The following is a 27,775-nucleotide window of genomic DNA, read 5'->3' on the forward strand; positions in this document are numbered from 1 at the left end:
TTGTTTCCAAACATGTAAATCCTCTTCATGATTTGGGAATGGTGCAGATTACTTTTAACAATTTTTGAAACAGTTGCTTTTCTCAAAAACACTCTTACAATGCAGACCGAGGCCTCCCTGGGGCAGAGGGTCCAGAATGCATTATTGCTATGTTTCAATGGGGGGTACCCTCAGATTTGTCATTGCAATTAGTATGTAAATGGACACACTCCGCAGCCCATGGCAATTGCCTGTCCTGTCACTCTATCTCTGCGTCTGTTTAATAAATGTCTCCACTTCACACTATCGCTCTCCTCCAGGAATCCACACCAATACACTTCTTTGTAAAATACTACAGATAAAGGGTGTTAATAATGAAAACAATCAAGGGAATAAACAAAACAAAGAGACAAGCAATGCCAACAGGGTGACAATCAAACGTGCATCTCTTTGGGATGCAGTTTTCACAGAAAAGCCCACTCTCACACACACACAGAATATGCAAATACCATACAGACAGTGAGAGGACTCATACCAAGTCTGTTGAAACCAAAAGCCTCCATCACAACCATTGCTTATGTGGACAGACACATTAGGACTGGCAAGCAACATACTGCCAGCATAAATGGCTTAATTTGGTCCAAACATAATAATGTCATCATTTTTTATTGCTATTTACTGGCAATAATTAAAATTATGGAAAAAGCAGAATTTCACGTGGATCCTTTTTTATTAAAAAAAAAAAAAGTTATGTGAAAAAACTTCATGCATTTGTATTACCCCCAAGGTTTTTATTATTAGAATTGTCAGAGTTGTTTTCAGGATGAGGTTCACTGTCTAGGCCAATTTAAAAGGTCCTTTTCTCATGCAGAGGTCCTGCTTTAATTCTGAGTTCTGCCACTTATTAGAAAACTGTATTGTAGTATTTGATACCACCCAGTACTTTAGTGTTTACTTCAGACTAAAACTATACTACATCCACCCAACATTAACCTGTATAGCACTGCAAACTTGGAAAAGATTAATGATGCACAGACTCGCTATGAATTACACTTCTCTGAAATGGGCTCACAGACTTTCAAGTTTAGGCCTTGTTTCAGAATGACCATTTATAAGTAGGATGAATAAAAAAGGAACACTATATGATGCATATTAATAAATATTCTTTATTTTGTAAATTTTGCTCATTGCGCTTTAACATAATACATCCAAAACATTTCATTTTATAAATGGATGTCTTTGTAAAATCTTATATTCAGATAATTTTTATTTCTGTACACATTTATTTGTAGAATGTTTTGCACTAATCGCTAAGTGTCACAGTCATAGAAACAATGGAAAATTCCAATGGCTTAAAATAAGGCAGACTGTCACATCTTTTAAAATGCAACAGTTTGCAAGCTTAGGAAAAATCATTTTGTGTGCTCTCCACCACCAGCTTAAATCAGATGCTAGAAATAAAAGGTGGAAAAGTGTAGATAGTGGGGTAAAAAATAATTCAAAAATATTAAAAAAAAAAGGAGGGGGGGGAGAAAAAAAAGACATCCAAGTATGTAAGAAATCAGAAACAGAAGGCGCAGTGGTCATTATGTGGAGGACAAAATTTATTGTTAGATAACCCCAGTTGTGGTGAACCAGCCTCCACTGCAAACTTGTTTCCTGGGCTCATTTGAGCGGCAGTACGTATTGAACTTTTCTTTCAGGTGCTGTCGGTACTGATCTCTGTTGCTGTAAAATGACTGATTGTTTGCCACAAATGACTGTATCTCATCTTGTGTCAAGTAATTTTCTTCATCCGAGGTGCCTTCTGATTCATCCTGAAAAAGAAGTGTGGAAGGTTAATAGCATCTTGACCATGCACACCAATTATTTAATACCTGCAACTGCAAAATAATTATGAGGTTCAAAACCACGCTCTGCAGACTCTGAAGGACTGCATGCATAAAACCTTAGCAGCATTGATTACACCTACTTAGTTTAGTTTTAGAATCAAGGAAAACTGGAGCACAGCAGAGGATGCATAGTAGGGGAACCAAAACTTGATGTGGCGCTGGTTCATTACAAAAGGCAGTCAGTCATATCTCCCACAAATACAGTACATACCCAGTGAGCTACCAATTAACTTAACAAATCTATCTTTGAGAAATGGAAGGTAAAACCCAAAAAATGGGAAAACAACCAAAATTCAAATCAAAGCTCCTGAAGCTTTGAGACAACATTACTAAGCACTGTGCCACATGTAAATAGAACAAAATGCACTTGGTTTTAAACTTATTTAGACAGAAATCTAATTAGTAAATGTCATCTTCAGCAAAAACTTGTACATTATTCATTCACTCAAAATTTCACATCATCTTACACCAAAAATGTTTATAAATAATTCATGGTTCAGTTTAGGATTTTAGTATTTTTTTAACAGACTAGGGGGCTTTGCTCGCCAACCCCGGGTTTGGTCCTGTGGAAATACAATTTAAAGTGTTTATTTTTTTTTAATGGGAATTGTTACATATCCATTATGTTCACTTTTTATTTTAAAACTTCAGTAAAAACAACATTTGGACATGTAACGTTTTCAATTCCCCTTGTTCCGGGTTGATTATTACTTTCCTTGCCTAGGTCACCGTCTCACGGGAACATGCTTCCAATAGACATCAGTATGACGCGACCTGACCATGTTGCGGGAATCGAAAGGGTCTCTGCCTCTCTTCAGAAGATCATGTCTCGTCCCAAGATTTTTTTTTTATTTTTATAATAGACACATGCTTTAAAAATATCATTAAAAACGTATGGTTATTACTACTACAGTTTTTGTGTTAATCCTTCAAAGGCTAGAAGTGAATTAAGGTACTTCAGCAGACATCTTCTATTTAGTCAGGTATATGAAAATTCATTTTTTTTTTTTTTTAAGTAAGAGTGACCTGGATCACAACTCTTTCTTGTAAAAAGGAGGAGTAATTTTTCCCTGCCAAGTCCATGGTTGATAGGTTAGTGGCCCTCAAGCTCAGAGCTGAGGATGCTATATGATTACAGGTCATTAAACAGTCAGCAAGTGATTTAACTAAATTCATAGCCTTATATCTTAACTCTCAACACTATCTTCTCCCTCAATGATATCCCAAAAATGACAAGCAGAGAACACACCAGGGCAAATGTCACAGAACAATGAAAGGCTGCATCTAATTCTGTGTGAGACCTACTTACATGCTCATTAGTAAACTATGATTTATATATCCAGAAAATATATCCTGGAAAAGCAGGATGATAAAAAAAAACAGCACTCATAATAAATTATTCTAGTGTAACATACACCAATTCTTACTACAATTCAATAAAAATTCAGAAAATCCAATTTTACAATTTCTGCATTAGCACCAATGGAAACAGTAAAACAGACTGCTTAAATAAGTCAGGATGAAATTCTACAGCCCCAGGGGTCCCCCAAGGTTGAATTGAAGAACTACCGTTATGTTTTTTTTTTTTTTTAAAAGACGGATCCAGGCATTTATTAGAACTCAAAACACAGCGCACTATCCTCTTGGTAGAACCTATTAGCAGGTGATGTAGCAGAGGTGTGCATGAGATAGATTTATCAGTTTGATTTCTGTAAAACCGCAACCTTCAGCTTCACACTGCTCTGCTCTGACTGCCTGTTGTACCATTCTGGCATCATACTGCATACTTTTTATTTTTATTCAACTTTAAAACACAGTCTGAATATTCAAAGCTAAATCAAAACTCTTCAAATATCTCTGATCAGCACTGTTACTCCAGTGCAGTACTGCAACCAAAAGATGGGGAGGTGCGAAGCATCAAGGATTTTTTTTTTTTTTGGAACACATGAAAATGCTGCTCATACTGAAAACATTTCAGAATGTTTTGCTTCATTATCAACAGGTAAACCAGGGCAGTTATTTTTCTAGTGTTGTATACCTCACACAAGAACAATAATGCAGCAGCCAGAATTTTTAATCTACACTTGAACGTATTTAGAAATTTGTTTCTGATGAAAAACATACTGCAAAGCTTTATTCAACTTTAAAGTAAGGATATCAGCCTACTTTTTTGTAATTGAATTAACTTCAAACTTATCAAAACAGGCTGCTCCACAATCTTGATCTAATCTACCTTCTATAAGCTATCCTCCTTGTGATTCGTTTAAAAAGTTTTGTTGCATTTTACAGTTTTTACTTAGGGTACTTTAACAGCAACTTAAAAATTCTACTAAGTTCTCGTCTATAAGCCGGACTCGTGTATTAGCCGGAGACCAAAAATCATACGAATTTTTAAAATAAAATCGTATCATAGATAAGCCGGACTCATGGATAAGCCGAACGTACTATAACCTATAACTAATAGAAGGGAGGGAGGTCAGTGGTCTCACTCGCGCCCATTTAATTTCTTTAAGGGGGGAGAGAGTGTGAGATATTGCCGTCTCTCTCACTCCCCGCATGGCGCGGTTGGAGCGGCCGGAGCGCGTTCTTTCTGCTCTGGGCGTCGCCGAGTCAACACGAGCGCGTAGCGGTCATTTAAATTGTGATTTTATATGTAAGCATATTTAAATATATATCGAGGATTTCTGCGGACAATGGGTCTTTTAATTTCTGGTACATGCTTCCTCAGTTGGTTTGCCCAGTTGATTTCATACAAGGGACGCTATTGGCAGATGGCTGAGAAGCTATCCAGCTTACTTTCTCTCTCTCTCTCTCTCTCTCTTGCGCTGACGTAGGGGGGTGTGAGCAGGGGGGCTGTGTGCAGCTGCTTCCTGAAAGAAATGCTGCACGGAGCTTCGCATACTTAAAAGCTCAAAGGGCACGTATTGATTTTTTTTATCTGTCTCTCTCTCTCTCTCTTCCTCTCTCTTCCTGCTCCTGACAGAGGGGGTGTGAGCTGCCGCCTTCAACAGCTTTGTACCCTTCGCATACTTAAAAGCCAAAAAACCCTATTGATTTTTTTTTTGACTGCTTGCTTTGCACTCCTTTGAAAAGGAAGATATGTTTGCATTCTTTTAATTGTGAGACAGAACTGTCATCTCTGTCTTGTCATGGAGCACAGTTTAAACTTTTGAAAAAGAGACAAATGTTTGTTTGCAGTGTTTGAATAACGTTCCTGTCTCTCTACAACCTCCTGTGTTTCTGCGCAAATCTGTGACCCAAGCATGACAATATAAAAATAACCATATAAACATATGGTTTCTACTTCGCGGATATTCTTATTTCGCGGGTGGCTCTGGAACGCAACCCCCGCGATGGATGTATAAGCCAGACTTATGTATAAGCCGATATTCTATTTTTTCATTTTCACAACTTTTTTCCTTAGATAAGCCGCGGCTTATTGACAAGAACTTAGGGTATATGCAAAAAAAAAAAAAAGAAACAAAAAAAAAAAAAGAGGGAATACTTAAAACGTTTACCATGCAACATTTAGTAATTTCACTAACTTCTTTTCTAAAACATGAATCCCACAACTCATGTAAAATATGGATGTCTTTTCCACCAAAGGAGTGAAGGACTAAAGTAATGAGTGCCTTTAACGTGTTTAAATAATGACAGAATTTTTGTATGGGTTTCACAAATGCATTAGGCATGTGAAGTGCCCCAATTTTACTTTTCTCTTTCATCATGTCACTCTCCATGCACAGAAAATATTTTTTTATGGAGGAGCATCAGTGCACGACTCACAAATACTACATGCAACATACATACAAAATTAACAGAAATGAAGCATACAAAGGCATGTAGTGCTACAGAGATCATTGTACTTACAAGAAGTTCAATTAAGCTTTTAGTGCCTCTGTCTACACGTGGACAAGATGACACTTTAACAGGACCACAGCTACGGTTTGTGGTTCTTCGACGTTCTGTCCAAGGCAATTGTAGGAAGTCATTTGCATTTGCGCATGGACTACATCCTGCACCAGCACACCTTTCTTTGGATCGGCAACTATGCAATTCACTGTGACTGGTACCAGTGGCATCTCTATGATTTGTGTCAGGTATATAGCCTTCAAGCTTATGACACTGAAAAGGAACACAAAATTAAATCATTTGTTAATTTTCCATTTAACTTTAAATAATAACACCTTAAACTCAAAAAAATTGGGTTGATTTAATTTGAAGAATAAAGCTTAATTGAATTTATGACAATACACCTTACAAATGTTAGTCCAATAAAGACAGAAGAAAACAACATAGTTCATTATCACAGGTAAAGAACATCTGGCCCATACTTATAACCAAGTTTGTGTGGTATGGACTATCATTCTGCTGCTTTTCACAAACTAACAAAAAAGTGACAAGATTTTATTCCAAAATGCACTAGACAGAAAAAAATATTTGTTCTTGTACTAATTTTTTTTGGTCATATGTGACTAAAAATAAAACCATGTGGAGCCCATAAAAGAATTAATTTAATTCAATTAAAATGCATAGATTCGTTAAAGTGAAATTTCTAACCAGGTAAACTATGGAAAGAAAATGACACATTTTTGAATAAAATTGCACCACTTAAAATAATTATTTTTTTTATATAAATTTTTTAGCTACCCTAATCCTACACAGTCCTCAGTAGCCTAAAGTAAAATGTAACATTCATTCATGTTCATTTCAGAAAATCCTTAACCACGGTGAAACCTTACACATGTAAAGTACTGGAAATGTGTGTTTGGAGAATCGAACCTTCAATCTTTCTTAGAAAAGCCCAGCACTTTATCGACTGAGCCAATATCACCAAATCATTAAAAAGAGTATTTCGCTATAAATTTGTATATAAATGAAGAAAACATGGTAAAATGAAAAATAAATAAATAAATTTTTTGCTTGTGTCTTGATCCTTCGCCCATTTGATTGAACATCCAACACGCTAACCACTTGACCAATCCTGCTTAACGGTCATATTGAAGTAATTTGACAAAACTTCAATATTAATTAATCAAAATGAATTTTTTTTTTAATTAATTTGTCTACACTGGTCTTGAACCATTGACCCATTTGAGTCCAACACACTAACCACTTGACCAACACCAGCAAAATTTTCATATTTTAGATATCTAAAAATATAAAAATCACTAAAAGTATAAGGAAACGAGAAATTTAAATTTGATGTAATTAAAGTACAGATCCTGGGTCAAAACTGATGAAATATTGCATTGTCACTGGAGATCAGTTTGGTGAAAGAGGGTTTAAAAAAAAAAAAAAAAAAAAAAAAGCAAAATATGACCCAGACAGGGAGGGCAAGTTGGAATAAAATCGTGTAAAAATAAATTTCTTATAAATGAAGACTTCAAATTAAAGTTCTTATTCTGCAATTAGAACTATTTTTGGCTTGTGTCTTAATTTTTGCCGATGGTAGCTCTTGGGAAGATTGATAACTTTTAAAAACGTTCTAAATTTGGATAACAATCTAAAAGAAATAACATGGATAACAGTCTTAGAAATCACTACAACCTTTTTAAGAGATTCCGTTGGATTTTTCTTGGATTATTAAATGGATGTGCCTTTAGAATGTGTGAGATTGCAGTGTTACTGTAATGGTAAGAACCAAAATTAGTAATGTTTGTTTTTGGCAGGACAACTCCACATCAAGCCTGCTTATTAACAATAGTAGTCACAAAACTGCACCATATAATCTCTAACTGTGTTGACCTCACCTTTTCACTATCTAAGACTGCATACATGGTTTCAGTTAACTATAGAAACTAATCAAGACTAAACATGCTCTGTGCATCACTATATTCTACTATAATCCACAGACATCAGGAAATTCACTGTGAAATATATGTCTTAATGAACACCCCACCCTAGACTGTAATCTTGCCGTGGTGATGGGGCTTGTGCACCCGAGTGGTGCTCAGAGCTAGGTTGTTTGGGGCTTTGTGCTCCTGTTAGGGTCTTCCTTGGCAAATAGGTTTGGGTTGAAAGGTCATATAAAGCATGGTTCACACTGACCCTCTTGAGGTTACAAATTAAAAGTGTACACTGTCTGGGATAGGATGTGGTGTTCACTGCCAAACACCTGGTGGTTGGGCAACTTTCATAACCTGGTCAGGCTCAGGCTTAAAACACTAATGTGGACCTGTCTGCTAAGCTGCCACCTGCAAGATGAAGGGTAAGGACGGGAGGAATGCCAGTTTACTGGCGGGAACATGAAGGGGACAACTCAACGGACTACAACCTACCAATGGAAACTGGCATTGAGAACCTGGAACATGATGATCTCTCTGGTGAGGAATGTGGCTAAGTTGGTGTAGGACATGAGATACAGTTAGTAACTGCCACACATAAGGGGGTCTGAAACCAATCATCTTGATCATTGGTGGTCTCCCTCCTACTCTGGAGATCCCATCCATCCATTCTCTTCCGCTTATCCGAGGTCGGGTCGCAGGGGTAGCAGCTTGAGCAGAGATGCCCAGACTTTCCTCTCCCCGGCCACTTCGTCTAGCTCTTATGGGAGAATCCCGAGGCGTTCCCAGGTCCCTCCAGTGTGTCCTGGGTCTTCCCCGGGGCCTCCTCCCGGTTGGGAGTGCCCGGAACACCTCACCAGGGAGGCGTCCAGGAGGCATCCTAATCAGATGCCCGAGCCACCTCATCTGACTCCTCTTGATGCGGAGGAGCAGCGGCTCTACTCTGAGCCCCTCCCGGAAGACTGAGCTTCTCACCCTATCTTTAAGGGAGAGCCCAGACACCCTGCGGAGGAAACTCATTTCAGCCGCTTGTATTCGCGATCTCGTTCTTTCAGTCACTACCCATAGCTCATGACCATAGGTGAGGGTAGGAACATAGATCGACTGGTAAATTGAGAGCTTCGCCTTACGGCTCAGCTCCTTTTTCACCACGACAGACCGATGCAGCGCCCGCATTACTGCGGATGCCGCACCGATCCGCCTGTCGATCTCATGCTCCATTCTTCCCTCACTCGTGAACAAGACCCCAAGATACTTGAACTCCTCCACTTGAGGCAGGATCTCGCTCCCAACCCAGAGAGGGCACTCCTCCCTTTTCCGGCTGAGGACCATGGTCTCGGATTTGGAGGTGCCGATTCCCATTCCAGCCGCTTCACACTCAGCTGCGAACTGATCCAGAGAGAGCTGAAGATCACGGCCTGATGAAGCAAACAGGACAACATCATCTGCAAAAAGCAGTGACCCAATCCTGAGTCCACCAAACCGGACCCCCTCAACACCCTGGCTGCGCCTAGAAATTCTGTCCATAAAAGTTATGAACAGAATCGGTGACAAAGGGCAGCCCTGGCGGAGTCCAACTCTCACTGGAAACGGGTTTGACTTACTGCCGGCAATGCGGACCAAGCTCTGACACCGGTTGTACAGGGACCGAACCGCCCTTATCAGGGGGTCCGGTACTCCATACTCCCGGAGCACCCCCCACAGGATTCCCCGAGGAACACGGTCAAACGCCTTTTCCAAGTCCACAAAACACATGTAGACTGGTTGGGCGAACTCCCATGCACCCTCCAGGACTCTGCTAAGGGTGTAGAGCTGGTCCACTGTTCCGCGACCAGGACGAAAATCACACTGTTCCTCCTGAATCCGAGGTTCGACTATCCGACGGACCCTCCTCTCCAGAACCCCCGAATAGACTTTTCCAGGGAGGCTGAGGAGTGCGATCCCTCTGTAGTTGGAACACACCCTCCGGTCCCCCTTCTTAAAGAGGGGGACCACCACCCCGGTCTGCCAATCCAGAGGCACTGTCCCTGATGTCCATGCGATGTTGCAGAGGCGTGTCAACCAAGACAGTCCTACAACATCCAGAGCCTTGAGGAACTCCGGACGTATCTCATCCACCCCCGGGGCCCTGCCACCAAGGAGTTTTTTGACCACCTCGGTGACCTCAGTACCAGAGATGGGGGAGCCCACCTCCGAGTCCCCAGGCTCTGCTTCCTCATTGGAAGGCATATTATTGAGATTGAGGAGGTCTTCGAAGTACTCCTCCCATCGACCCACAACGTCCTGAGTCGAGGTCAGCAGCGCACCATCCCCACCATATACAGTGTTGACACTGCACTGCTTCCCCCTCCTGAGACGCCGGACCAGAATCTCCTCGAAGCCGTCCGAAAGTCGTTCTCCATGGCCTCCCCAAACTCCTCCCATGCCCGAGTTTTTGCCTCAGCAACCACCGAAGCTGCATTCCGCTTGGCCTGCCGGTACCTATTAGCTGCCTCCAGAGTCCCACAGGACAAAAGGGACCGGTAGGACTCCTTCTTCAGCTTGACGGCATCCCTCACCGCCGGTGTCCACCAACGGGTTCGGGGATTGCCGCCACGACAGGCACCGACCACCTTACGGCCACAGCTCCGGTCAGCCGCCTCAACAATAGAGGCACGGAACATGGCCCATTCGGACTCAATGTCCCCCACCTCCCTCGGGACATGGTCAAAGTTTTGCCGGAGATAGGAGTTGAAGCTACTTCTGACAGGGGGCTCTGCCAGACGTTCCCAGCAGACCCTCACAACACGTTTGGGCCTACCAGGCCTGACCGGCATCCTCCCCCACCATCGAAGCCAACTTACCACCAGGTGGTGATCAGTTGATAGCTCCGCCCCTCTCTTCACCCGAGTGTCGAAGACATGTGGCCGCAAGTCCGACGACACAACCACAAAGTCGATCATCGAACTGAGGCCTAGGGTGTCCTGGTGCGAAGTGCACATATGAACACCCCTATGCTTGAACATGGTGTTCGTTATGGACAATCCGTGACGAGCACAGAAGTCCAATAACAAAACACCACTCGGGTTCAGATCAGGGGGGCCATTCCTCCCAATCACGCCCTTCCAGGTCTCACTGTCATTGCCCACGTGAGCATTGAAGTCTCCCAGCAGTACGAGGGAGTCCCCAGATGGTATGCCCTCTAGCACACCCTCCAGGGACTCCAAAAAGGGTGGGTACTCCAAACTGCTGTTCGGCGCATACGCACAAACAACAGTTAGGACCCGTCCCCCCAACCGAAGGCGGAGGGAGGCTACCCTCTCGTCTACCGGGGTAAACCCCAATGAACAGGCTCCAAGTCAGGGGGCAATAAGTATACCCACACCCGCTCGGCGCCTCTCACCGGGGACAACTCCAGAGTGGTAAAGAGTCCAGCCCCTCTCAAGGAGATTGGTTCCAGAGTCCAAGCTGTGCGTCGAGGTGAGCCCGACTATATCTAGCCGGAACCTCTCAACCTCACACACAAGCTCAGGCTCCTTCCCCTTCAGAGAGGTGACATTCCACGTCCCAAGAGCCAGCTTCTGTAGCCGAGGATCGGACCGCCAAGGTCCCATGTGTGAAAAACCTGAAGTGGATGTTAGGGGATCCTCAGAAGCTGACTGAAGGCTGTGCACTTGGAATTTTTTCTCCAGTGGATCAGAGGGTTGCATTAATGCATACACAAGTTGCAGAGATGAAAACTGTCTGTGTATGCACCACACAGCTGTTCAGAGTAATCGGCCTTCTTAGAGAGGGTGAGTGAGGAGTTTAAAAGTGTGCTGGCCATTGACTCAGTAGTCTTACTGGGCAACTATAATGGTGGTCCCAATTTTTAAAGCAGCAGCAAGCCAACAGCTGACTGAGCAAAGAGGAGGTTAAAAAAAAAATATTCAAGGCTTTCGGAGGAGCAACTGCGTCTCCTTAGGTGTGCGTTCAGCCCCCCTCTTCAGAACGCAAGCGGCACAGACACGAAGTGGCTGGCGCATAGCGTGCCCTGGGGGGGGGGGGGGGGGGGGGGGGAGTAGGGGTTGGGCAAGCAAAGCGAGCAGGGGAGAAAAGTCCCCTAGTTTATAAAAAAAACAAAAAAAAACAAAAAAAAAAACACTTCACAGGAAATGATTGAGGTGCCTGAAGAACTGCTCTCCCTCTCTCTCACACTCACTCTACTAAAAACAGCAATACTTTAAAGTGAATACTTAGTAAGTCTCACAATATTCTAGGCATGGATTTACATTAGAAAACCTATTACAACATAAACAGCATGACCTGAAGTTGACTTATTTGTCCCCCATCACTGAGCTTGTGTTTCAAGGTGCAAATCTACAGCTATTAACTCTTTTAGGGCTAATTTTTTTTTTGTTTCTTTTCTCCCAGGGCTGAATATTTTTCCAAAAACTAACATTTTTTAAAAAAGAACACAAAGCAATTGTTTAACATATCAAATCAACAAAAAATATTTACTTTTGACAAATGTTACTGTCTTGCATGTTATGTGAGCCTGCATACTCTATGATTTCACATACATATCACATACATTTTACACAGCAAAGTCTGATCTCGCTCAAAGCAGCCAATTTCAGTCATTGCCACATTGCACTCCTTACAATTTGTGTTGCTTTGGTGCCTATTTTTCAATTGTCTGTTGCTGCACTTTCTCACATATATTGTTAGTGTGTACTGTAGAGAGACAAGTCACCCATTTGCCATCATGCCATGCCACTGCCACCAAGTTTTCTGCCTGCATGAAAACCTTATTGTCACCTCTTTTCATCTTCTGAAACTTTATGAACTTTATGTATGGCATTATAGCCTGGCTCACCCCATGGGATTTGCTTCTGTTTATTACAGAAGTGAATAAAACTTTGCAGCAGCACGTACCTAAGCCACCAGGGGACAAAACACGTTTGGACCAATGCTCCCTGAAGTTATATCACCAATTCTGTCTCATCTCTATTTGTAATGCCACAGCGCACTTCATCTCGTCTTTCGTTGTGGGTTTCCACTTTGAAAAACGAGAATGCGATGCAAACGCAGCCCGCGATTCAAAAAAAATCTCTGCCTACCTGTTTGTCTCGTCTGACAGTAGCTGAAAAGCAGCATCAGGAGAGAGCAGCCTGAAGTACAGCAGCTGGTGATCTGTCGTGTCCAACAGCAAGCCATGCCGTCTTGTAAACTCCAGTAGCCAGATCGGCTCTCAACGGATCAATGTCTGTGTATTTATCCCATGCGAACCTTGCCGTAGATGCCTCGGCTGCGCGAAGGCACGCAACTGGCAGCAGATCCGCTGGTGCGGCATCGGCTGGTGTCTGATCAGCTGATGCCTGCTTCTAACTCTCTTGCTCGATCTCCTGATCACTGCCAATAAAGTCCGATTCTGAAAAATCAAGAGTCCGACTCCGCGATAATGCGCAAATGCGCATAATGCGAGTGTTTTCTTTTCTGCACTTGCTTCGCTGCCTTTTCACATGTCGGTGCCATCTTGCCTGTTTACATTTCACAACTCACGCACACGCAATGTTTATTTGCTGAGTCAACGAGTCTAGCATTCCTCCAAGCACAGAGGGAATGCCTGTGATGTGACAGTGAGATTTGTCGCCATTAACAGTTGATTGTCGCCCTCTATCCCTGGATGTCGACTTTTGTCGACATCCGCCTTCAACCCCTCCTGTCGACAAAAGTCGACATCCGCCCTAAAAGAGTTAATTGTTATTATCAAAATGCTGGAAATAACAGCGAATGGAAAAATACTTGTGTTTAAATATATTATACAACATTGAAGGTCTATGACATATATTGTATAATGCATTTGTAAGTGATCAATGTTATACAGCTTAAATAAAATGGCCAGATATAACAAAAAAACTGGGAAATTTCATTTGATTACACAATAATTGACCACCATACACACACACACTCTCAAAAAAGAGAACATTAAGTAAAGCAAAAAGTGAAAAAAAACATACTTGTTCATTGCCATTTAAAGAGCTTTTGCTTTTCTTTTTCTTCTTTTTATTTTTACTTTTTAGGTTTTCCTCTGCATTGGCCCAGCATTCAACACAACTGTCACCATCATCTTCTTTATCTTCAACACATTGATGAACACAGGAGTAGTCACCTTTGAAATTGAAAAAACAGATTGTCTGAGTTAGCACTGTACATTCTGTAAGTTCAGCTCATCGTCACAAATGTATCTATTTTTGAAATATTGAGACAAATTTCAGCCAGGAGAAGGAATTAAGTGAAACTTTACCTCCGGTAATATATTTTGTGGATGCTTGTATTCGTGGCTTCTGCAATTGTGTGCGATGAAAATATGTGCATAGGCTGCCAGACTACAAAATCCTTAACAATAACCCAATTAAGGGTTTACACGGCAATATATAGTAACCTAATCATTTGCAGAGAAATCTACTTCAAATAATCATGATTCTCAGAGGCCAATATCCCAATTTCTCTGTTCGAAATAGGGGTTTACACAGCATTTTACAAGTCAAGTTTCAGTGAATAATTAAGTTCTTTTTTATTGTTCTTTATTTCACCTTATGCAATTTCTTGTATTAGGAATTTGTTAGTTTTTGCATACCCTTAGGGGTCACAGCGCAGAGTTGTTCAGTGCCCCTGGAGCAACCGCAGGTTAAAGGCCTTACTCAAGGGCCCAGCAGAGTAGGATCTGCTTTTGGCAGTAACACTGCTGCGAACCAGCAACCTTCCGGATACCAGCACAGATCCCTTAGGCTCAGAGCCACCACTGAAGTGCATATAAACAATTAACCTAAGAAAGGTTCATCGAGATGTTGCTGCCAAGCTAGACTACCTAGAGGAAAACTACAGACTATAGAACAACATGTAAACTCCATACGAACAGAAAACAGGTGGGGTAGGGTATATTCCCTAACTGAAAAGTAAACAATGTCACTGCTTTAAAGAGGACAGAAAATTCTTTTACAATGTTCATACTTTTGGTCAAGGCTATCCCTTACCTTACACCTGATTATAAGTCATGAAACGATACATCTTTAATTTACATTTCTTTTGACTAGATGGTAGTGCTAGATTAGCTGGAATGGTTAAAGAAAAAAAATACAAACCTGTTTCATCATGGTTGCAGATACCTTCAGTACAAGCTACATCAGAGCCTTCCCTTGATCCAGTTTCGCTACCCTCCATGCTTGAAGAGTATCCACAGTCACTTCCATTACACTGAGGTGATAAACCTACAAATACAAACATTAAAACCGCAAAATAAACAAAGTGAACAAAGAAATACTGGCTGATTATGGTAAAACAACCAATTAAGAATAATAAAGCTCTTATAATGCTTTTGTGGAGATGATACTAATCACTGATTTCATGTTACCAGAACAAGATAAATCAGATAACAGATTTTTTTCTTTACTTTATTATGCACTAAGTCCCTGCAAAACCAACTTGTTTATACTATACAGGTCTACACATAAATTAAAGTACAGAAAGAAAACACTGGAATGTGTTGCGCTCAAAGTTTAGCTGGACAAAATACAGTGGATTCAGCAACTTGAGACCGCATTACTTTCAAAAATTTGTGATTTCAGTCTAACATTTTAATCAATTTGAAAACATGTTTTTAGAAAAGATTGCACTTTGCCAGGGGTTATTGAGAGTACAGCGATAGGCAAAAGAAGCAAATTTATCCATTAAAATTAAACCAACAACACAAAGTGTGAAGAAAGAAAAGGGGTTTTAATACTTGAAAGCCTATTCAGATTATGTTTTCTCAGTTTATTACTCCACTGTCTTTAATGGAAAAGAAAAATCTCTGTTCTCTCTCTTCTAAAGTCTGCCTGGCTGCTCTTTTTTTATAGGAAGTTCTGGCAGCATCAACAACGCACACACTCAAGTACTTTAATAATCTGCAAAAAGGAGCATTGCAACTAAATAACCATGTAGCTTAGAACAGCAGATACTGAAATGTGTCAAAAAAACATTAAATCAAACAATTTACCAATCAGGGCATTTTGAGCGAAAATTTGGCCAGTTTAGATCTGCTGCTGATCACCTGAATCATCACTAAATATAATCAAATATTCAAGTTTCCTTAAGGCATACTTTTAGCACCACAGTATTAGTCAGAGAAGGAACACAGTTAAGGGTGGAGTTTAAATGCCCACCACACCCCCAAAAACAGTAATAATCTAAGATATATTGGTTTCATTGTGTAAATAAGCTTGAGATCAAACTAAAATGCTGCAGAATGGGCTACATAATTCATAAACACATATGCCATCAGTGGAGCTCCAGTATTGTCAATCACTACAGATTAGCATAAGCACTGAAATTTTATCAAAACAGTAAACTACAGTGGGACATCAAAATAAGCAGTAGCTTTGGACTGTAATACCTCTTGAAACAATCATACAAAGGCAGAAATTAATTTCAAACTTCATATTGTAACAGTGGTGCTCCATTTTAACCAGACATGAACCTAATAATTATATACACAGACACACATTTTCATCATCATCTTCAACCTTAATCAGACTTGGCAGTCCAGATCTATCTGCCATTGAATACATATTACATTGTGTCATTGCCAAAGTGTCAAAGAGGCTGGTGAAGCTATAATTCACCTAATATTTGAGGTCATATTTTCTGCAATGGCATAGGTGGTTATATTAAAAACAAAAAACAAAAAAACAAAAAACACCATGGACGTGAGTGAGGTTCAGTAGGGTTTGCACCCTAGGAATCAAGAACCAATTTACCCAAACTATTCTATAAAATTAAGTATTTACTGCTCTGATGCTGGTCTTCCTGATCATAAAATAGGTCATTACGATAGTAAATGAAGAGATGAATTCATAATTATCCGAGTACGACAGCCATCAGTGTGACCAGACCAATGAAAGGTGTTCCCACCCACAGGAATCTGACCAGTCCCTGGTCTGCATACCTCAGAGGAGGTACCTGAGGTCTTCCCCCTATCCCCCCTCATAATGTAAGCAGCCTGTAGCAGAGCTATTCCCACAGAGAGGAGTCCCGTCTGTCATTTCAGAGCTGCGTGAAGTGTTTCAATTTTCCAATTCTACTTTCAAAACACATTTCAAATATTTGACTCCAACAACTAGTGCTGGGCGGTATACCGGTTCATACCGAAAACCGTTTTTAATTTTTTTTATGATATGGATTTTTCTTATACCGCAACACCGGTTTAAATTGCCTAAACGACGTTCAGAACGTGGCGGAGCGGGAAACTGTTCAAGTGGGGACCTTTTTCACTGCTACAACGCTAAACACAGATTTGTTGCACTAGGGCTCTTTTTCACTGCTACACCACCAAATAGTGGGCGGTAGCATAGGTATGCCGCGCGGTGAAAATGGACAGAGAGCCGAAAAAAAGCATTCACGTCTGTCGCTTGGAGATGCTTTAGTTTTAAAAGGTCAGATGTGTAAATACTGTTTCTATACTACTGGATAATACTGCAAGCCAAGTTATACTTGTTTTATTTGTTTTCAATACAATGTAATGTACCTGGGTACTGTGTAATAGTGTGACGATATTTTGACTTTATTCTCGACATTTCCACTTTAATCTTGACGCTTATGACGAGAATAAAGTCGACATGTTGACTTTATTCTCGTAATTTGTCATTAAAGTAGATCATCGTAAACTAAACTTCATCATAAAATGAATATTTAATTTACTAGATTTTCTCAAACCCCGTCATAAGTTATATAACACATTAAATGCTTTGTGTTAAGTGATTCGTTCAGAGATGGGCGCAACTCTGAATGGATGGCATAATTAAACATGTATAACGAAGATATTTTTAAAGTTCTGAACACTCCGTGGGCTAAGTTTATAACTAGTTTTAATTTCACAAAGACGTTTATCGTATTGGTTATGTGGTGAAAGAAAAAGGAAGGATAGGAACTGGGGTTTTGGTAGCCTACGTCAGATAGAGACAGCATGCATGCAATAAAGATAGCCCGCTCAGAAGAACATGCATTGAATTCTGTGTTTGTGTCTCCGACCAGCAGATCACAAACCCAACATTTACACAATATTTAAGTTAAACCTGTGCGATAGCTATTCATACATCCAGTTTTTTGGAGCCTCGTCACACCTGCCATAAAGTTCTCTACACTGAACATACACCTGAGGACCCCTTACTGCGAGGGAGCAGCACTACCGCCCCACTACCATGCATGTGTAATATCTGCTTTAATGCATTTCATCATGAAAATGATATCAATTATTTATCTTAGCATTCTAAATTTTCAGAAAGCAGGAATATCATGAAGTGAATGGATTCTGTATGGTGATCGCTGTCTTCTCTTAGTGCGGAGGAAGTCAGTTTAAGAAGCGTAGTGATTAACCACTAGGTCGGGGAACGTAACACAAAGCATTTAATGTGCTGCATTAATTTATGACGGGGTAAATTAAGTAATTGATTAAACATTGATCTTAGGAAGAAGTTTAGTTTACGACATTCTACTTTAATTATGAAGTAAACTATGAGAATAAAGTGGAAATGTCGACTTTAATCTCAACATAAACGGCGAGAACAAAGTGGAAATGTCGACTTTAATCTCGACATAAACGGCAAGAATAAAGTGGAAATGTTGACTTTGTTCTCGACATATAGTTTGTTTTTTTCTTCCCAGTATAGCTTAGCTTGAAGCAAGGTCCATATTAATGCAGTTTGCCTAAATGATGGTTCAGCTGGTAAAGATGTCATCACCAAGTTGCACTTGTTGTATTTTATTTTAATTTGGTGAATACTGTGTAATGCACCTGGGCTTGAAGTCTTGAATAGTGCAACTATCAATAATAATACTATTATTTATTTTATTGTTATTATTTATTAGTTTAAATATTATGCAGTTTAATGATGATAAAGTTGTTTAAAAAGTCACTTTAACGTGTCAGTGGACAGAGATTGTTAACATTAACAGAAAGTGTAGTTGGTTTACAAAAAATATTTACTATATTCCTTTTCTAAGACATATTCGGTGCAATACAATTTTTGACAAGCACTTCTGGATATTTTACTAAGTCTAAATGCCTCTTTGTATGGTTGAAAATATGTTGTCAAAATTAGTTTGTTTTTGCAAAATTTGTTCAATAAAAAGGTTCTGTATTTTGACTCCATCTGTCATGCAATGTGATACCTTCTCCATTAGTGCCACCCCCTCACTTTATGGGGCAATGCAAAACTGTATTAATACTTGTGTGCACATTAAAATGTTTTTTTTTTTTGTACAATGTACAATACTCTTGACAGTGGAATGGGTTATTCTTAGCCAGTAATTGCAGTGGAAAATGTGGTTAACATCCACTCATGCATGGGGAAAAAAATACCGTCGAATACCATGAAACCGGGATAATTTAGAAAAATACCGTGATATAGAATTTTGGTCATACCGCCCACCCCTACCAACAACCAAAACATCTGCATTCTCTTCTATTTCAAATGAAATAAATTGAAAATTTATGTCATTATTCACTGATTTATACTTTTTGAATTAATGCAATTTGCAAGACATTGCTTTTTTTGGCATGTCATATAAGATATTCCCTTTATCTCTCAGGACTAAATAAAATCTGTGAATGCACATTTAAGGCCAAACACTATCTTAGCCAAAGCCAAATTCTTTAAGAAGCAAAAACACAAATCTCTCTGTGGAACATCAAGAATGGGCAGCTTAACAATTTTTTTTATAAATTTAAAAATCACAGTTGAATGACCAATTTGTTAGCATATCCCAGACTCTCAGGTCTATGGTTCTGGTATGGATGGCAAGTAACCAAAACTCACGTGTGCAAGGCTTAATGCACAAACGTACCTGCCATTTCAAAAGGTTAAACTTATGCGCACCCAAAAACCTAACTGGATAATGAACCTTTTTCCTTTGAAATAAAAATGTAAGCACTAGAAAATCTCAACTCTCAATTCTGGCCAGAGTTCGAATTTCTTCAGCAAAATTTGTATATCTTAGTGTATGGCCCTCGACAAAACACTAAGGCACACTTGCCCTTCAGGTGAAATTCTAGTGCTGGACCTGAGAAACAGAAATTTGTCTCTGACAGAGTTGGGCTAGAGAGTAAAATACTGTCCACCCTTGTGAATTGAAAGTGCAGATGAGGGACCATACATAACAGCAACATATCTGTCTGACTGAAGCAAAGGGTGAATTGATTACTAAACCACTGGTAAACAAATTTTATTCTGGCATGAGAACACTTGTGCATTTGTCTCAAAGAAATCTATTCATGGGCCTGAAAGGTTTTGGATAGCCTTTAACCCTTATAATAGCTGAACAAAAACAAAGTAATTGTCACTTTTGGCACCATGGCCAATACTGCTTGTTGCCTAGTAACTAAGGTAAAAGGCATTAAGTACTGTATATCAGCATAATGTTTTTTAGTTAACCTGTAGCTACTGGTTCCAGCAGCATATGCTCACAGACGCAAAAGAATTAAAGGACCAAGAAACTTGTAAAGCACATAAAAGAATTAGTCATTTAAATCACTAACAAGAAAAACTGCACAAATACGTTAAAAACCAGTACTAAATACTGTATATACTCACAGATAAGCTCTCCCGTGGATAAGTTGGGAGTTAATTTTAACGTATAATGCACTGGCAATCAGAAGGTTGCCGGTTCAAATCCCGCAAGATGCCAAAAGGGACTCTGCTCTGTTGGGCCCTTGAGCAATGCCCTTAACCTGCAATTGCCAAGCGCTTTTAGTGAGAAAAGCGCTATATAAATGCAAAGAATTATTATAATTTCTTGTAATTTATAATGTTGGTCGTAGAAGTTGAATGTGGAAAACTCACGCTATTGGTCCAAGAGATTATGATATTCTAACGTCCACCTGAGAGAGTAACCACGGAGCACACTGCCTTTTTTGTCTATGTGGGTGTGGCAATGTGCTGTATCAGCGTGTGCTCCCAACCTACCTCTCTCTCTCTCTCCAAATGTGCCTATGACCACATGCTAATACCAGAACTATTCCGAAGCGACGTTTGCACTGTTGTGTTTTTTGTATCTCACACCCTCATACACCTTTATTGTAAGAGCATATATACGATGGAATGTTCCATCAGAAGAAAATATGTAGCTTGTTTTAAATTAAACATTGTTGAATTAGCAAAAGAAATTGGTAACTGCGCTGATGCAACAAACGTCAATGCACTTGAGAAACTGATGTGAAGTTGGAGGCAAAAAATGTATAAAAAAAAATATTTTTTTAAGCGTTGCATTTATGAACAGGTGCATAAGTCGGGGTTTGATTTTATGATCGCTTTTTTGGGTTTCAAGGCCCAACTTATACATGAGTATATACAGTAAATATTTCCTACAGAGATTCTTAAAAGGAGAAAAATTAAAAATGAGGAAATCGCACTTTTCAAATTGTGTCATTTTACAGACAGAAAAGAATGCAGGCATTTTAGATCTATGTTTTGTGTTGGTTAATATGAATGTAAAGTGAAACAGTCAACAATATAAAAGCACACAAACCTTTCTTTTCTTTTGGTGAGCCCAGTATTACACTACTGTGACAATTGCAGGATGCAGTTTCATTTGTAACTATTACTTCAACACAATTGCTCGTCTCCTCCATATTGCCACATGCTTTACAGCTGCCTTTGACAGGCTCTGATAAATCCTACAAAGGGGGAAAATAAAGGAGAAAGAAAAAAAACGAACAAAAAAAAAAACTTTAGACATTTTGGATATGCTAATATATCATATGGTCAATCTGAACACCAAAACTATTAAAACAATAAATTACATTTTTGAAGCAATCCATGACAGATACAAGTTGCAGTTATACATTATATACCTAACTCTCCCACTCTCTACATATCTATATTTTATATGTAAATATATTTATGTATCTATATATACTGTATACATTTATCTACATACACATACATGCATATAAATCTACATCTCTATATCATTTAGTATCAGGGTATAACTATAATACCATTTTCAGCCACCCAGTTCAAATTTAAACAACACAAAGCCATCTTTACCTGTTCACTTTTTACTTTGTCCTCTACATCTTGGCCAGGCATTTCAAACCCACATTTGTTTTTGCGTCTATTTTTGCGCTTCTGACGTTTCTTTTCCTGCTTTAGTTCACGTACTCTCTCTTCTTCTGAAAGCTCTTCACATAGCTGCTCCAGCCGACTTATTCCCTGAACTTTTTCCACAGCCATCTGAAAGTTAAATTATAAGGAGAATAATTATTGTACCAAGGACATGTGTTAATTACTTATAATCTTAAAAAGGTATAGCTAACTATACTCAACTAGTAGAAAGATGAACAACTAATCATGCCACCCACTTCTATTAAATTCATACAAATGAATGTATGGTTATCAATTATATTGCACCACTGAAAGAAAGCAAAGTAATAGGCAATGTTTTAAATGCAAATATTGACAGTTTAAAAAAAAGATTATAAAATCAAGTCTGCAATACACGCACACACCTCAAAACTTTTTCGCAAAGCATCAACTCCAAGATAAAACAGCATCTGCCAAGTCTGCTCTTCAGCCCTTAATTTTTGCCAGATTCGATGCAATCGCTCATACAAGTGAATGCCAAGACAAGTTAAAACTTCCTCTTGGGCAATATCGATTGTTTTAGCATGTCGTTCTCTGCGTCTGAAACATGATAAACACAGAAATGTTACAAACACACACAAAAGAGATCTACAGTGTCAACATTCATACAACCTCTAAAATGAATACAATAAAGACACAAGCACTAGTCTGTTTTTGAATAGATCCCTATCCCCCACTTCATCATTTGTGCCCTATGTTCATAAACAAGTTCAATGGCTTTTTCCCTACAGCTAGACAAAGCCAACACAAGAAAACACCACACAGCAGGTCTATAGGACATAATCTGCATAATTTCACTTTGTAATCTGCCAGCACCTCCTAAATGCAAGAGTATATCTCACGGCAATAAAGGTTTATAAACTCATGGCATCATGATATTAAAGAGCTTCTTCTCTTTGTATATTTTTGCATGGAACTCTGTTTTCAACACTTCAACAAATAATTTGTACAGCATCAGAATTTCCATTAGAAAGCCACTTTGACTGATTGCAAATTCCAACACACATTCTCATACATCCTATGGCTATAAATTCCAACACACATTCTCATACATCCTATGGCTATAACCAACATATAATTCTGCATAAAACTATGGAAAACTGTTTCTTATATTAATGTCACAACAAATCTTTAAGCAGTTCTCTTGCATTTAAAGGAAGGTAAGCCAAAATGACCTACACATAAAAATGATTGCATACTAAGTATGTGCAAGTACTGGAGGATGGGGGAAATAAAGCATAATGGAATACTTTTGACATATTATTTATCTTAAATATATTGACTAACTGGTGCACTGCTTCTTTGTATTTCTATACACGGCTAATAGTAGTACTGCTTAAGAGATCTGGATATAAAAAAATTTACATTTTAAAAAGATTTGTAATAACTTTTACAGTATTACACCAAAGAAATAGCTTGACATGAAATATGCACTTCGAAAACACTGTGCATAGAAACCTGATTTAAATTGAAAGCTCAAGCGCACTATAAACTAGGACTCTCCCTCGCTCAATTGACCAGTGCTTGTAATGGTTACATGATCCACTTTGTGCTACAATTATTTGCTACTGTTGCATAGAGAGAACTAGCAAAACCCTCTGTATAATAAGCTACAGGTAATATTGCTAGTTACTTATGGTTGCAGTGTTGAGATGTATTTTGAATAAACTAAGCTTGATCCCTGTGATTATTAAATGTGTTCTGAGCAGCAGCAAAGCTTCACCAACAGTGTCAAAATTATTAATGTAATTAAAATAACAAGTAGCTAACCAGTAAGTTTGGGGTAAATTTTGCATGCTTTTGTAAATAATAATTGTAATTATTAATTGTATTGTAATTAATTTGTAATTGTAATAATATTCAGTGAACTTGCTGTAAATTTTGAATGCACATTATAAAAGATATGCTGCAAAACAAATTGGTGAGACTAAGGAAGCCAGGCATGTACAGTTAAATGATAATTTAGATAAAAATTAGTACTGGGAGATAATCAATTAGAATGAAGCAAAATAATATTTACATATATTTAAAACATGCTAAACAGTGCTGAAAAAACCAAACAAAAAGCGCTAGATGGCCCACTCTAGCAAATTACATACTCATACCCTCCAGCAAACTCAGGCTCTGCTCTTCCTAGCAAATGTGCAATGAAGTCTGTTTCACAACACACATGAATGTGACGCTCGTGGGGACAGCAACGGAGACCCTCATAAAGAGCAGCGCAGTATCCCTTTTCCTTGCTGCAATCCAGTTCCCCAATAAGAATATTGTATGCTCTTAGAACTTTATTTTTGCAGTCAGTACAAAATCTAAAAAAGTAAAAATAAAGTAATTAAAGATTTTAAATGACATTTTTCCATTATTATGTTTATATTCTAGTAATACTTGGGTGTTGTACCATGTTAGCCATTATGAATGAAGTCAAGCAAAATGACACCTTTTATTGGCTAACTAAAAGATTACAATATGCAAGCTTTTGAGGCAACTCAGGCCCCTTCTTCAGTTAAGTTGCCTTGAAAGCTTGCATATTGTAATCTTTTTAGTCAGTCAATAAAAGGTGCCATTTTGCTTGACTTTTCACTATGTTTATATACCATTTTACTTGACTTTTCACTATGTTTATACTCTAAAAATACAACTTATATTATACTGGGGAAATTAAAATTGACAATAAATTAGGAAGCTTAATAAAGGTCAGGAAAGATCAGTACAACAGTAGGCATTATGAGTGAATGAGCATAGCATGCTTCTTCTAATATTGCTTATTTTACAGGAAACGAACAAAACTTTATATGCTTGGTAGCAACTAAAAATGGAACATTGAAAAATAGGATGTTCGTACTTGCTTTTAAATTAACACTAAAGTCAAACTGATGCCTTCAGTTAAGAAGCTGACAGTAATCTGTCCATGAATCTGAAGTAAATGGTTAATCTGTCCATGAATCTGAAGTAAATGGTTATTTTATCCGATTGTGCAGAAGCCAGGGATGACAGCACCAGAAACCCATTGCTAAAGGGAACAGCAACACAATATAACCACTAGATAATATATGCTTTGAATAATGAAAAAGTGACGAGTATGGTAATCTCTAACACAATTAATAAAGAGGAGAAAAAGCAACCATGTTGAAAGGTACTTTAAGAAATACGGAAAACATATTTCATAAGTTTAATGAAATTACAGAACAAAAAAAACAAACAAACAAAAAAAAACCTTTCATCTGATGCAGATGAATGGTTTCTTTTGCCTACCTGTGTTTCCTTAGATAATTTTCCAGAGTCTCTAATAAACATGTTGAATCTATCAGTACTACTTCATCTCTGCATTCTTGGGACATAAGCTCCCACACATCCATCCAACAGCCTCTGTTGAATAATCAGAAGAGTAATAAAAGAAAAATGTAACAGTTTAAAATAGTATTTTATTTGTTCAAAAGAGTACTGGCAGTGCTGCTGCTTTGCAGTAAGGAGACTGTGGAAGATTGTGGGTTCGCTTCCCGGTTCCTCCCTGTGTGGATAGCGCTTTGAGTACTGAGAAAAGCGCTATATAAATGTAATGAATTATTATTATTATTAGTGTACCATATTCTCACAAATTGAAGACTTTTTATAAAATAAAGGTAGCAAAGAAAGGACATTTAAAAACAGGTAACATTACTACTATGAAACTATTACATATATTTGGTTGTAGCAAAAGAAGGTAAAAAAAAAAAAAACAAAAAAAACAAAAAAACCACACCACACACAAACTATTTAAAATTCCAAAACATCGGACAAAATCCTTCATGGCAGTTCACATGTGACAGGTAACATTAAAATGTTTCTTTCCTTGTCCCTTTCAGTCTAAGGCAGTGGTTGTCAAATTATGGGGCGCACCCCCAGGTGCGAATGTTGCCATATGTGGCGTAATTTCGCTATTCGTAGGGAAATTTTAACTTGTAGCGGTGTATCGGCAGAAAAAAAATATAGGAATAAATGTTATTAGGGTTTCAAAAAAAACGTTAGGGGGGCGCGATTAAAACTGTTATGAAAACTCGGGTCGCAAATACTTAAAGGTTGAGAAACACTGGTATAAAGTGCCTTATGTAACTATTTCAGCCCAAAACCATGCTGTAAAGATGATATCGCTGTGAAGGGTTCTACATATTTTTCCAACCTTTAAGTTACAAGTGACTTGAGCTTCCTCTATCAAAGGAACCTTAACAAAAGATCCTAAACGGAATTCACAAGATGCATGTGACCTCGTAAGTCTAAGGATAAATAATGCTAGTTCACACGTTGCACTAGTTTACGTTGTAAACCCATTAGCTGCAAGGTCTATGAGATGAGCTGCCTGCCAACTGCATGACAGACTGATTTCAGCATTTGCATCCATGCCAAAGACACACTGATTTTAGCACAAAAATACCCCAATTACAGGTTGCTGACACAAAAATGTAATTGATTTTTGAAAAATCAAGACCATAGTAACAAACTTGCTGTGCTGTTACCAAACCTTTCAAATTCTCTGTTTCTAGATAACCTGATTTGGCAATTAGTGTCACCGATGGCTTGAACAAACTATTTCTGGAAAGGACACTGGATCATTGTGGTAAAAGAACAAATTGCAGCAACAGTAAAAATTTAACACCAGATTGTTCAATATTCTAAAGAACATTTTTTTTTTTTTTTAACATTCTGGAAGTTTATTTTCTATAACATTACTTCCAAATGAACATACTGTATATCCTTGTTAGCTTTATTTCTCTTAAATAATTCTGTTAAATATTCCTCATTGACACTTTGTCTAACAATTAAGAGAGTTCTAAATGTAATGGTTTATCAATGTGTATTTATAAATCAAATACTTTGACATTATACGTTCTGTTATTGCTTATATTTGATAAGCAGATTTTCAAAGTCCCAAAATGGGACATTTGTGTAGCATGAACACCCACAGATACAGTGCATCTGGAAAGTATTCACAACGCATCACTTTTTCCACATTTTGTTATGTTACAGCCTTATTCCAAAATGGATTAAATTCATTTTTTCCTCAGAATTCTACACACAACACCCCATAATGACAAGGTGAAAAGAGTTTACTTGAGGTTTTTGCAAATTTATAATTTTGCAAAAATTCAATATATTGAAATTTCAAAATATACTGAAATTTAAATAGAGCGGGATATGGATTGAGGCAGTATCGTTCATATCAAGTTTAAATAAAGTTTTGTTATAACTTTGCTGAATGTTTTCTTATCCCTCACTGCCTGCTCCAGGCTTCACTACTATACTCTGCTAGTAACCCTGCTCCCATTTGCTTACAGAGGCAAACAACTCTCTCACAACATGAAGGGGCATGAAAATGATTGAGAGGGTTCTAGAGCAGGAGAGAGCTCTTTCAAAAGTCCTGTCCTCTGACAAAAAAGTCCAGGCATCTTGTCCCTGCCTGGTAGGATTTAGAGGTGCTTGAAGTGATCCACAAAGCTCTTAAACCCTCTTCAGGAATTCACAGACATTTTGTCTGGGGAGGACTATGTCACACTTTCATATGTCTAACTTGTGCTCCAACTTTTTAACTCTACCATCCTGGCACAGTGAGCTTGGCAAATCCGTCAAATTTGCCATTGTGGGTTACCTGAATGAAAAGTATGCAGACCCATCATCCAGCAACTTGCTGGACATGACATAATTTATACTCAGTTATATTGGAGTAGAGATTGAGGGACTGAAACTCAGCTGTATTGCAAATGGAATCACTGGTCTCTGAGCAGAGATGCTGCAGCACAAGAAACTGTGCTGTGATCAACACTGTGTTTAAGCCTGCCGACCAGCCAAAAGGGGCACCATTTAAAAAGAAAAAATCTCTTGCAAACTTTTACACACAGACAATGACCCCCCCCCCCCCCCCACACACACACCTACCTGCCCCACAACATCAAAGATGCAAACGATTGAGAATGAACTGTCCAGCTACATTGTGCCAGGGCCAGCA

At 38.8% G+C, this 27,775-nt stretch overlaps 1 protein-coding gene across 4 annotated transcripts in view; it reads right to left on the reverse strand.

Annotated features, from left to right (window-relative positions):
• Positions 1–1,125: 1,125 nt before the first annotated feature.
• The window catches only part of ggnbp2 (gametogenetin binding protein 2), a 48,432-nt gene continuing 21,782 nt past the window's right edge, over positions 1,126–27,775 (reverse strand). For 3 of the 4 annotated variants that reach the window (XM_028806974.2, XM_028806976.2, XM_028806975.2), the window contains exons 6-14: positions 25,051–25,164; positions 23,898–24,107; positions 22,164–22,338; positions 21,703–21,888; positions 21,182–21,329; positions 14,764–14,889; positions 13,639–13,790; positions 5,742–5,996; positions 1,126–1,796 (exon numbers count right to left, since the gene is read on the reverse strand). In XM_028806974.2, the coding sequence (XP_028662807.1) occupies positions 1,590–1,796; positions 5,742–5,996; positions 13,639–13,790; positions 14,764–14,889; positions 21,182–21,329; positions 21,703–21,888; positions 22,164–22,338; positions 23,898–24,107; positions 25,051–25,164 (1,573 nt within the window). In that variant the 3' untranslated portion in view covers positions 1,126–1,589. The remainder of the gene's footprint in view (positions 1,797–5,741; positions 5,997–13,638; positions 13,791–14,763; positions 14,890–21,181; positions 21,330–21,702; positions 21,889–22,163; positions 22,339–23,897; positions 24,108–25,050; positions 25,165–27,775) is intronic. The other variant, XM_028806973.2, reaches the window with a different exon arrangement.

Source organism: Erpetoichthys calabaricus, chromosome 8, assembly GCF_900747795.2.
Source record: "Erpetoichthys calabaricus chromosome 8, fErpCal1.3, whole genome shotgun sequence".
NCBI classification, from domain to species: domain Eukaryota; kingdom Metazoa; phylum Chordata; class Cladistia; order Polypteriformes; family Polypteridae; genus Erpetoichthys; species Erpetoichthys calabaricus.